The sequence below is a fragment of the Bombina bombina genome, chromosome 3, assembly GCF_027579735.1.
Source record: "Bombina bombina isolate aBomBom1 chromosome 3, aBomBom1.pri, whole genome shotgun sequence".
NCBI lineage: Eukaryota > Metazoa > Chordata > Amphibia > Anura > Bombinatoridae > Bombina > Bombina bombina.
In genome coordinates this window covers 405420662-405433952 of record NC_069501.1, presented here as the reverse complement: position 1 = coordinate 405433952, position 13291 = coordinate 405420662, and the positions used below count along the sequence as shown (strand labels likewise).

Below are 13291 nucleotides of genomic sequence, written 5' to 3'. Positions count from 1 at the left end.
TGATAAATCTTCATATTTGTTTAAGATGGAGTTTATTCGTTCTTTACTTAAAGAAGTGTTGATTGCATTAGATATGGAGGAGTTTAGTCCTCTTGATATTAAAACTAATAAGCGTTTAAATTCAGTTTTTAAACCTCATGTAGTTATTCCAGAAGTTTTTCCAGTTCCTGATGCTATTTCAGAAGTAATTTCTAGGGAATGGAATAATCTGGGTACTTCATTTACTCCTTCTCCAAGGTTTAAGAAATTGTACCCTTTGCCATCTGATAGATTAGAGTTTTGGGAGAAAATCCTCAAAGTTGATGGGGCTATCTCTACTCTTGCTAAACGTACTACTATTCCTACGGCAGATAGTACTTCGTTTAAGGATCCATTAGATAGGAAGCTTGAATCAATTCTAAGGAAGGCTTATTTATGTTCAGGTAATCTTCTTAGACCTGCTATTTCTTTAGCTGATGTTGCTGCAGCCTCAACTTTCTGGTTGGAGGCTTTAGCGCAACAAGTGTCAGATCATAATGCTTATAGCATTGTTAAACTTCTTCAACATGCTAATAACTTTGTTTGTGATGCCATTTTTGATATCATTAGAATTGATGTCAGGTATATGTCTTTAGCTATTTTAGCCAGAAGAGCTTTATGGCTTAAGTCTTGGAATGCAGATATGACTTCTAAGTCAACTTTGCTTTCTCTTTCTTTCCAAGGTAATAAATTATTTGGTTCTCAGTTAGATTCTATAATTTCAACTGTTACTGGGGGGAAGGGAGCATTTTTGCCTCAGGATAAAAAATCTAAGGGTAAATATAGGGCTGCTAATCGTTTTCGTTCCTTTCGTCAGAATAAGGAACAAAAGCCTGACCCTTCCCCTAAAGGAACAGTTTCCATTTGGAAACCTTCTCCAGTCTGGAATAAATCCAAGCCTTTTAGAAAGTCAAAACCAGCTCCCAAGTCCGAATGAAGGTGCGGCCCTCCTTCCAGCACAGCTGGTAGGGGGCAGGTTACGATTTTTCAAAGATGTTGGATCAAATCGATTCAAAGTCTTTGGATTCAGAACATTGTTTCACAAGGGTACAGAATAGGTTTCAAGGTAAGGCCGTCTGTGAGACGATTTTTTCTCTCACGCATTCCAGTAAACCCAGTAAAGGCTCAAGTGTTTCTGAAATGTGTTTCAGACCTGGAGTCAGCTGGGGTAATTGTGCCAGTTCCAGTTCTGGAACAGGGCCTGGGGTTTTATTCAAATCTGTTCATTGTTCCAAAGAAAGAGAATTCTTTCAGACCAGTTCTGGATCTAAAAATATTGAATTGTTATGTAAGGATACCAACATTCAAAATGGTGACTATAAGGACTAGTCTGCCTTTTGTTCAGCAAGGGCATTATATGTCCACAATAGATTTACAGGATGCATATCTTCATATTCCAATTCATCCGGACCACTATCAGTTCCTGAGATTCTCTTTTCTAGACAAGCATTACCAGTTTGTTGCTCTTCATTTTGGTCTAGCAACAGCTCCAAGGATCTTTTCAAAGGTTCTCTGTGCCCTTCTCTCTGTAATCAGGGAGCAGGGTATTGTGGTATTTCCTTATTTGGACAATATCTTGGTACTTGCTAAGTCTTTACATTCTGCAGAATCTCACACGAATCAACTTGTGTTGTTTCTTCAAAGACATGGTTGGAGGATCAATTTACCAAAGAGTTCCTTGATTCCTCAGACAAGGGTAACCTTTTTGGGTTTCCAAATAGATTCAGTGTCTATGACTTTGTCTTTAACAGAGAAAAGACGTCTGAAATTGGTTTCAGCTTGTCGAATCCTTCAGTCTCAATCTTTCTCTTCGGTAGCTTTGTGCATGGAAATTCTAGGTCTCATGACTGCTGCATCGGACGCGATCCCCTTTGCTCGTTTTCACATGAGACCTCTCCAGCTTTGTATGCTGAACCAATGGTGCAGGGATTATACAAAGATATAACAATTAATATCCTTAAATCCCAATGTTCGATCTTCTCTGACTTGGTGGTTGGATCACCATCGTCTAGTTCAAGGGGCCTCTTTTGTTCGTCCAACCTGGACTGTGATCTCAACAGATGCGAGTCTTTCAGGTTGGGAAGCTGTATGGGGATCTCTGACTGCGCAGGGGGTTTGGGAATCTCAGAAGGCGAGATCACCAATCAACATTTTGGAACTCCGTGCGATTTTCAGAACTCTTCAATTCTGGCCTCTTCTGAAGAGAGAATCGTTTATTTGTTTTCAGACAGACAATGTCACAACTGTGGCATATGTCAATCATCAAGGGGGGACCCACAGTCCTCAGGCTATGAAATAAGTATCTTGGATACTTGTATAGGCGAAATCCAGCTCCTGTCTAATTTCTGCGGTTCACATCCCAGGTATAGACAATTGGGAAGCGGATTATCTCAGTCGCCAGGCGTTACACCCAGGTGAATTGTCTCTTCACCCAGAGGTATTTCTTCAGATTGTTCAAATCTGGGGACTCTCAGAAATAGATCTGATGGCCTCTCATCTAAACAAGAAACTTCCCAGGTATCTGTCCAGATCCAGGGATCCTCAGGCGGAAATGGTGGACGCGTTGTCACTTCCTTGGAATTATCAACCTGCTTATATCTTTCTGCCTCTAGTTCTTCTTCCAAAAGTGATTTCCAAAATCCTAATGGAGCGTTCGTTTGTACTGCTGGTGGCTCCAGCATGGCCACACAGGTTTTGGTATGCGGATCTCATTCGGATGGCCAGTTGCCAACCTTGGACACTTCCGTTAAGGCCAGACCTTCTATCTCAAGGCCCATTTTTCCATCAGGATCTCAAATCATTAAATTTGAAGGTATGGAGATTGAACGCTTAATACTTAGTCATAGAGGTTTCTCTGACTCAGTGATTAATACTATGTTACAAGCTCGTAAATCTGTGTCTAGAAAGATTTATTACCGGGTTTGGAAGACTTACATTTCTTGGTGTTCTTCTCATAAATTCTCTTGGCATTCTTTTAGAATTTATAGAATCTTACAGTTTCTTCAGGATGGTTTGGATAAGGGTTTGCCTGCAAGTTCTTTGAAAGGACAAATCTCTGCTCTTTCTGTTCTTTTTCACAGAAAGATTGCTAATCATCCTGATATTCATTGTTTTGTACAGGCTTTGGTTCATATCAAGCCTGTCATTAAGTCAATCTCTCCTCCTTGGAGTCTTAATTTGGTTATGAGGGCTTTACAGGCTCCTCCGTTTGAACCTATGCATTCTCTGGACATTAAATTACTTTCCTGGAAAGTTTTGTTCCTTTTGGCCATCTGTTCTGCTAGAAGAGTTTCTGAGTTATCTGCTCTTTCTTGTGAATCTCCTTTTCTGATTTTTCATCAGGGTAAGGCGGTGTTGCGGACTTCATTTAATTTTTTACCTAAAGTTGTGAATTCTAACAACATTAGTAGAGAAATTGTTGTCCCTTCATTGTGTCCTAATCCTAAGAATTCTCTGGAGAGATCTTTACATTCTTTGGATGTAGTAAGAGCTTTGAAATATTATGTTGAAGCTACTAAAGATTTCAGAAAGACTTCTAGTCTTTTTGTTATCTTTTCTGGTTCTAGGAACAGTCAGAAGGCTTCTACCATTTCTTTGGCGTCTTGGTTAAAGTCTTTGATTCATCATGCTTATGTAGAGTCGGGTAAAACCCCGCCTCAAAGGATTACGGCTCATTCTACTAGGTCAGTATCTACTTCCTGGGCTTTTAGGAATGAAGCTTCTGTTGATCAGATTTGCAAAGCAGCAACTTGGTCTTCTTTGCATACTTTTACTAAATTCTACCATTTTGATGTTTTTTCTTCTTCTGAAGCAGTTTTTGGTAGAAAAGTACTTCAGGCAGCTGTTTCAGTTTGATTCTTCTACTTATAATTTCATTTTTTTTCATTGTAAGATTAAAACTTTTTGATTTGGGTTGTGGATTATTTTTCAGCGGAATTGGCTGTCCTTATTTTATCCCTCCCTCTCTAGTGACTCTTGCGTGGAAGTTCCACATCTTGGGTATCTGCTATCCCATACATCACTAGCTCATGGACTCTTGCCAATTACATGAAAGAAAACATAATTTATGTAAGAACCTACCTGATAAATTCATTTCTTTCATATTGGCAAGAGTCCATGAGGCCCACCCTTTTTGTGGTGGTTATGATTTTTTTGTATAAAGCACAATTATTCCAATTCCTTATTTGATGCTTTTGCTCCTTTCTTATCACCCTACTTCTTGGCTATTTGTTAAACTGAATTGTGGGTGTGGTGAGGGGTGTATTTATAGGCAATTTGAGGTTTGGGAAACTTTGCCCCTCCTGGTAGGAATGTATATCCCATACGTCACTAGCTCATGGACTCTTGCCAATATGAAAGAAATTAATTTATCAGTTAAGTTCTTACATAAATTATGTTTTTCTACCTATCACTGCCCAAGTATAGGTGTTACTTACTGTTCTCCTGGGTGTTATTGATTTGAATGTTGGATTGTTATTTGTTGCTGACCCCTGCTTGTCTGACCACTCTGCCTCTTTAACCCTTTACTGCTGGATTGATACTGCTGCTGAACTCTGCTTCTCTGACCAGTCTGCCTCTTTAACCCTTAACTGTTGGATTGATACTGCTGCTGAACTCTGCTTGTCTGACCTCTCTGCCTCTTTAACCCTTAACTGCTGGATTGATATTGTTGCTGAACTCTGTCTGTCTGACCACTCTACCTGTTAACCCCTATCTGCCCTGGATTGCCTTACTGTTACCAAACTCTGTCTGCCTGACCATCCTAGTGGTTTACCCCTGGACTGCCTTACTATTGCCGAAATCTGCCTACTTGACCATCCTAGTGGTTTACCCCTGGACTGCCTTACTGTTGCCAAACCTTGCTTGCCTGACCACCCTAGTGGTTTGTCTCTCTGGCTTCCTGCCTGTTGCTGCCAAGGACTGCCCTGCCTGTGGTGAGTGCCATTTATCTCATCTTGCAAACCTACTCTGCTCTGGGATATTCCCTATCATTCCGGCTCGACGCCGGGATAACAAGACTTCTGGCCAAGTTCAGTCTGATTAAGGAGTATCCCACGAGCATTACAAATATGAAGTAGATATTATTTTAGATTGTAAGCGATAAGGGCAAGGTCTTTCTTATTTGGTACACTGGAAGGGATACCCAATTACTGAGCACTCTTGGGTTTTGGCTTCTAATTTGCACGCTCCCTCTCTAGTCCGGGATTTCCATCAGCTTCATCCTGATAGGCCTAGGGGTTGTCAGTATATTTATAAGAATCTTAGCAGTACTCTCCAAACAATATGTGAGTATATGGCAGGGTTATAATTTGATATATTTAACAATCTTTATTTAAACTAAACCCACAATCAAATATGCATATACTAATACAATAAAATTAATATAAATACCTGAGTTCTTTTTATTAGTAAATATCTATGAGCACATTGAAATATATATATTTGTAAGAATCAGAATATGAGTCAATATTATATGCGTTTAAAAACTATTTAAAATATGCTATGCAGAGTTCATACAAATTTATCTTATTCACAGTAACGATTTCACCCAGTTAATACAATGAGATTCCAAGATCTTTAACGGCTAAACATCCAAACAATACAATTCTAATAATGCTTATTTAAACAATAGGACAGTCTATATACTATAATTTAAATGCTAGAAGTTATATATAGTATGTGTGCCAACAATCAAACTCTGAGTTATAACTCTATATTTGCACAGGTAAAACAATTTAGCATCAAGGATATATGTTTAACAATATACAGACTGAATATAAACTAAAATATAAACTGCTCTTTAAATCTATCAACTGTAATTTAAACTGCAGTAACTATGCATATATTTGTGTTAAAATATTAATTGTAAGCCTCTTTCTTTATATATATATATATATATATATATATATATATATATATATATACACGTTACCAAAATGATCAAAATTGATAGTTCAGTTACCAAAACCTCCTTGTTTCATCTCAGAAGACAGATAAGTAAATTTTGCAATCAATGAGAAAAGGCAGTCAACTTGCTCAGAATGAATGTATTTCAAACGCCCAGCAGTAGTTATTATTCAAGTCAGCAATCTGTGTGTCTCTCTCCTGCTTATACTTATATAAGTTTTCATTCATTTATGAGACCATGGGGGTGGCCCTACGGGATCTGACCATCCCATTGGTTAGATGGGATGTCTATTTGGATTGGCCCTCGGTCACAATGGAAACACATCTTTTAACAGTTAAATCCCTTAACTGTCATACTGGGTTCTGGCCCTCGGGTGGCAGCAGACGCACACAAACAGATTCACCTGAACATTTCTAACAGTGAAAGAGAATATTTCTTTAAATATGTAATAACTGCCATCATTTCTTGCATTAATCCCTCACAATATCAATCACAGATGGGGCAGTATCACTTCACCTCTCTGATCATTTTGATATGAAACATCATGTGTCTAACATTATATTATAATAAGATAAGTACATTGTTAATTCAATTCTCAATATTAAACATATTATAATTTATTACATTAGTAAATTTCTCTTATTAGCATTTATATTTCATTTAGCCTAACAGAAAATTTATAATTTATATCAGATGTCAATATTTTATAGTCATATCACATCAAAGTGACTTCCATATATCCATCTCACTATATTTCAAGAGATGTATTTAAAATTTTATAAACATTTAGTGCGCAATCATATGATATGACTTATTTCATCCCATGTATCCATCCTGTATGTGTCATCTTTTGGCTCCATCTGGAAAAACAGGAAAGCATGTTATATATATATTTTAACACCATGGGTTATTAAAATTGTTATTTAATCTATAATAATTCTGAATTTATCTCCTATATATATATTCAATGCAGCAATTATTTATTTAATATAATATGTTCTAGTTAAACATATATATACATATATGGGTTATTTGAATTATTTCAAACATACATGGAAAACTTGCATTGTTCCTTTTGCAAAAATGTATTTATTTTTATTTGTGTCATACAGGGACTTGTAAATGCTAATTTGTCTACTCTCTGCACATGGAAAAAAAAACTCCACAGGAGACATTTCACACATGGCCTCCTGAAATGTTTCAATGGTCCCTGCTTGTCAACTTGGCCCTTGCCCTCCTGCAGTGCTGCTGGCTTCAAAAACTATGCTATCTTTTAATCAGGAAAAACATGTTTTCACTTAGCTAAAATTATTTGGCAAGGGGGGTTTGTTTATATTAGGATAGAACTGTTGTCTCCAAAATTTATGAGACGCAATATAGATGGCTTCAGAGCAGAACTAGGGGTCAGTGATCATCTGATAGGGATTTAAAACTCATGCCTCAGTGGGACATCCTTTGGAAACAGATGTGGAATATATAGAATGTACAGATGATTATCTTTGAAGTAATCTGTTTTTTTTTTCTCTGGAATGGTTGTTTAAATTAAGTACACCAAATGTTCTATTGTCCTCACTTGTGTATTTAGAATAACTTTGCATACTAAGTGGGGGGGGAGAGCTGACATGAGTGAAGTCATTTTTTCTGAATGAATGAATCATTTGCTACTGACTAGTTAATTATAGGATTAATATATAATATTTAGATATATATAATCTTTACTTATACCTTGACAGGGTCCAGGTCCCCAGAAGGGCCCTTAAGGGGTTGGGCTTTGTCAAATCATGCCTGATCCCTTAGTGCTCTTCGTATACTGTTTAGCATGGTCGGCATCATAGAAACCTTTTCCTTACATTTAATAGCTCACTTCTGATTTGTTAACACAGCTGGTGTCCTTAGCAACCTTGTTGGTATTTTCTATCTGTGCTATTTCCTGTGTAACTGTGTCAGGTTAACATGTCCTGCTATTTTTCCACGCTGTTAGGCATAAATAGCACACTATCTCTGAATTGCATTGCCCAAATATTGGATCTGGGTGCGCTTTTTATTCTGTTGACCTCTGTTTCTGACCTTTTGCTGTTAATTAGGCTCCTCTCTTGTTTGCCACCTGCCCTGTCCTCTGGACTGTCTCTGACTTCTCTATTGCCTGCTGAATTTGTACTGTTACTGCCCATGTGCTTTTTTTGACCTATTGCCTTATCTGATGTCCCTTTTTTCCAAGTGAATCTGTTTTCTTTCTGGCCTGATCTGTTTTTGACCCGGCTTGTTGTCCAATCTTCTTTTATAACCCTTCAGTTGTGTCTCCTGCTGTACTATAGTTTTTGCTGCCACAACCTGCTACTGGATCTTTGAGCTATAATTTTGCTAAAAGATTTTCGCTTCTGTCTTACCACCTGATGATGTGATAAGAAGACTACAGGTCAGGCAATTGGTTTGATAGTGGGTCTTCTTTATATGCCATTACAAGCAGTATATCCTATAAATAGATTTGAAGGAAGTATACATGATATTTTTTGTATTAGTGTTTGTATAAATGGAAGTCTATTAATAATATGTAAAACAACCAGACTAGGGGTTCAAACACAATCATTTAGGAACAGTTATCAATTGATTTATCAAGAAAAATCCCCATAGGCATTGGTAATGGGTTTCTATGGAAAATCATTACATTTTTTGTAAAGGACTGTGATTTGCCTTTGCAATGCTGTTATTATTTGTACCATGAGCGTTGACTTCATATTACTGGATGTTCATATGATAAGCCAGATGTATGCCAGATTAGCATTTCCTGTAACCTCTTCTTAGGAAATCATGAAAATCATATATAATGGGTCAAACACTGACTATGAAGTTGATTACAATCTTTACTGTATTGGCTCTCGATAACGAGGTTTAGCTTGTATGAGAAGTGTTTTTTTTGAGTGATCACAATCCAAAGTTGATTTGGATGCTAATAGCCCACATCCCACACTTTTTACAGGGACATTAAACTGCTAGGTAAGACTACACAGTAGTGGACCTACTCAGCAAAGCGCACTGGTGCAAAATGTATATACAAACACACTATTAAAGTTGCACTTTATAATGATTTTTACACTGGTAGTAAGCACACTGTGCTGAATAATGATGTGAGTTTCTATACCCTGATGCGTATGTATACCCTGAATAGGCTGTGCTGTATAATGACAGAATATATATACTAATAGTGAACATGCTGCATCTATGTATAGACTGGTTGCTATGGGTATATAGGACATGTTTGCTTAATGATTTTATTGACAATATTTAAAAAGTATTGTTTCCTCAATGTTTCCCTTTATTGATTGAAAAGCACTATTTTCCAGTTTGGCGAGATATACTTTTGAAATCAAACACTACAAGTTTCTATTAAACGGAAATGCTACAACTTATCTTATCTTCTAAAATGTGTGTGTGAATTAGAAATAAACATTTACAGAACATGATTGCAACATGTAGTTTCTAGATGTTGGTGTCCTGATCTTATTTTTCCTTACAATCTCATTAACTGTACGAGATATAATGTATTAAATATATATACATATGTAAATTTGTGTCCTTACCACTGCAGACTTACTCTATCATAGAGATGAATAGAACTTTAATGAATCTAGAGCATATATACAAATACACCTCTAAAATGTAATCTGTGGCCATTTTAGAGTGTCTTGGACATGTACAACATAATATAATTATTCCACATTATCTTGGAACTTTATCAAGTGCCTTTAGGTGTCAAAATTAGTATTGAAAAAATGGATCTAGATCACCAAAAAAAATTCAGCTCCATGTTAAATATAGGCAGGGATGATTCTGACTTTGGTTGGGTTTAGACTGTAGTGTACAAAGTTGAGCGGCTTCATTTTATTCTTTGATCCAGGTTTTTCTCAGCAAGCATGAAAAATTGTGTGTAGGCTATCGGGATCGGGGGTTACTAGTTAAAGGGCCATGATATCCAAATGTTGAAACACTTGAAAGTGATGCAGCATAGCTGTAAAAAGCTGACTAGAAAATATCACCTGAACAACTCTATGTAGAAAAGAAAGATATTTTACCTCAAAATGTCCTAAGTATTCACACCCCATTGTAAAGTACTTTAAGCAGCAAATCAGTATGTCTGTTACAGGACAGGCAAGGGAGTGAGCATGGTGCACACTCATTTTATTTCCCTATTCAGTTTAAGGAAGTTTACTATGAAATCTAGTGAGAGTTAAGTGAAATCTCATGAGATCACAGTAAAAGAGTTCATGACCTCAGCACTGTTGATGCTGACTGGCTGCAGTTCATTTCTTCATATATATTTTTTAACCTGCAGCTGGAAAGCAGCTGAAGTATAACTTTTTACACAGGACTTACTCTGGTGAGCTGAGGAAATTGTGAGGTAAAATATCTTCCTTTTTTACATAGAGATTCTAAGGTGATATTTTCCTGTTAGATTTTTACAGTTATACTGCATTAGTTTAAAGTGATTTAGCATATAAGTATTATGTCCCTTTAAAGTACATGTCTTTAGATTTGGTATTGCATCTGTTGTGATATACTTATCTTGACCTCCTGTATTCTGTATGAGATTTCTGAACTTCAGTCTTCTACAGCTTACCTGTCTTGTTATCTGTAATACATGACCTGAACTGTTACCTGCTTGACCTGTCTGTTAGGCTGTTGTTGCTAAGTCTCTTAGCTGACCTGGTACTTTATATTTCTGGCCAGTGATTTGCTACTTGCTTATCTATATATGCTTTTCCTAACCACTGGCTTGTTAAATGCTAATTCGCTCTACAGTCCTGCTGTATATATTATACATATTATACTATATCTTGCTATTTGCATATTATCTGCTGTATATATTCTACTGACCATACTTACCTGTATGTGGCCGCTGGCCGGGCTTCCTCTGTATATGTTAATATTGCCATAATAATGCATGTAAAGTTACATTTAGAGGTCCACTAATTTCAGATAACTTTGATGATCATACAGCAAACCTGTTCTTATACTTTTGTATTATTTTCATATGTTGGTATTGTTTTTTTCAGGAGAAATAAAATGTCCACTGCCAGAAATTAGAAATGGGACAATTTTGATACACTCCAGCAATAGTGTGAGAATTGATTGCCACTCAGGATATGTACGAAATGGCAGCAGTATAATGACTTGTCAGTCTAATGGGAAGTGGTCTTCTCTTACAACATGTGTGCCAAGTAAGTACTCACCAAACAATATATGTATTCCAATATCCAGAATTCATTAAATGAAAAGGTTTATGCATGATGATTAGATCCCAATGTCCCCTATTTTTAAATGAATGAGCATCAAAATCAAGGAGTCACATGACCCATTGCAGCATCGAGCAGTGTGTTTGTGATTGCTCTGTAGTGGTCATCAGTCAATGCCAAATCCTTAAGGAACAGTTGCTGCTCTGTTCCAGGGACTCTAGGAACATGCTTTGCTTGGAGGTGTATTTTTGGGGTTTGTCTACTAGAATCAGAGGCCTACTTTAGGAATGCCGCTGCTTGCTACCCCCCACCAAATAAGCTTTTTCAAAGGAGATCTCCCCCTTACATTTAAGTTGAGCTTCTAAGAGCTACTGCTCTTGCTCATGTTGAAATAATTTCACAAGGTCTTAATAAACAGATCTTTGAATTGACTCTCCAAGGATAACTATCAACTTGTTATGGGGCAGGCATGTGGGAAGGTTATGAATGTGAGTGCTTTATTTCCTTTCACCCATGCTACTTTCACTCCACTTGTGTAACTTGCTTTGCTCTGCCACTTTTAGTGCCACACTAACTTCCCCACTTCAAACATATGGAGCGCAAAGAAAGAAATTATTTTAGATCTTGTATGTGCTCCTGTCTCAGTTAGCATAGAAAACTAGGTTATTTTAATAAGTGGCATCCCATAATGTTAGTTATTTATTAAAATGAGATTTCTATTGGCTTCCCATTGGCAATAGCATTATGAATGAATTTTGCTATGAACAAAATTCTTTACAGAATATTTTGACAAGCTGAATGCCGGCAAGACTGGAATTCTGCCAAAACGAACCACTCCAAAAATCTGAAACAAATGTTTCAGCACATATATACTTTTTTTGCTGCAATTGTGTTTCAATAGCCAAACTCCACCCACCATTTGCCTTATTTGGAGTAGCCAATCTGGGCTTTAGTCTGCAGACAACAAGGCTAGCAATGGTCCTATTGTTACTATAACATGCTTTGTTTTGCAGCTGTTATCAGTTAAAGCCAATATATATTAAATATATCTAGCAGGGTTAGCCATGAGAAGTAATCAGGGAACATTTTAAGTTTAGTAAATGTTCTCACCGTTTCTGTGCATAGTACCTGCAGAGCATATGACTGTAGGTCACTTGCACTTACAGTATATCCACAGATTAGCATCTGGTGTATAAAGAACAAACCCAAGGTGCCACATAGTGTAGTAAATCGATATGCAAGGATTACAATAATATGAAAGATAAATACAAAAAGATGGCACCTCCATTCACTTAGTAAGCAGGCTAGGCACTCAGAGCTCAAGTGATGCTTTCAGTATTGCAGCTCTCTTCTACTCAGAAGACCAGGTTCCCACTATAGGGAACATAAATCTCCAATTGCTCCAAATCTCTTTTGGCTCTCGTATCAGTTTCTTGGCTTCACTAGACCCGGTGATCAACAATACTCCTGTATGTAGATGGAGCAATAGGAGAGTTCAACAATGATTCTTGGTAGTCCCACATATGCTGACACTGTTTTTAGAAGAGTTGTCTGCTAGTATTGAGCCACAATTTCCTACTCTCAGTTTACATCTTGGTATAAACAAATCCAGGGTTAATCTGATCAGAGTGCCTTTAGCTATATGTGTAATATTTGATTTCATAGGCATCACTGTCAGCTTTCTGAGCAGATGGAATCTGAGAAGGTGAGTGCATGCAGCTGGTCCTGTGCACTGTAAGATCTGTTACTTCAGCTGTGACACCTTATTGTTCCTAGCCATTACCTGCGCCAATGCAGTAAAAAAAAACTTTTGAAGTTCCTATGGGAAAAAGCCTAACTGGGCATTCCAACTGCTGATTTGCGTTACCTCCTCCTACCAACTGATATTATTTGTAACAAAGGTATATACAGTTGGGATCCTATGGTAGTCTAGGAGAAGCAGAGAAAATACAAATAATGTTGATGCATAATAGTGTTTTCCAATTCTGCATCAGGGTTTGGATCAGCGGGTTCCTCTAATTGTTGCGTGCCCCACGAGCCAAAGGGGGCATGCAACGATTGCAGGTAGCCGGATTTGTCATCCATATTCTAAATACAGAAGGAGATGCAGGCGGAGGATCAGAGGTCTTTGTGA

General features: G+C 37.3%; 1 protein-coding gene across 3 annotated transcripts in view; it reads left to right on the top strand.

Moving 5' to 3' along the window:
- Positions 1-13291, top strand: part of LOC128653352 (sushi, von Willebrand factor type A, EGF and pentraxin domain-containing protein 1) — a 260201-nt gene that overhangs the window by 169698 nt on the left and 77212 nt on the right. For all 3 annotated transcript variants that reach the window (XM_053706580.1, XM_053706581.1, XM_053706579.1), the window contains one exon: positions 10978-11142. In XM_053706580.1, coding sequence (XP_053562555.1) covers positions 10978-11142 — 165 coding nt within the window. The remainder of the gene's footprint in view (positions 1-10977; positions 11143-13291) is intronic.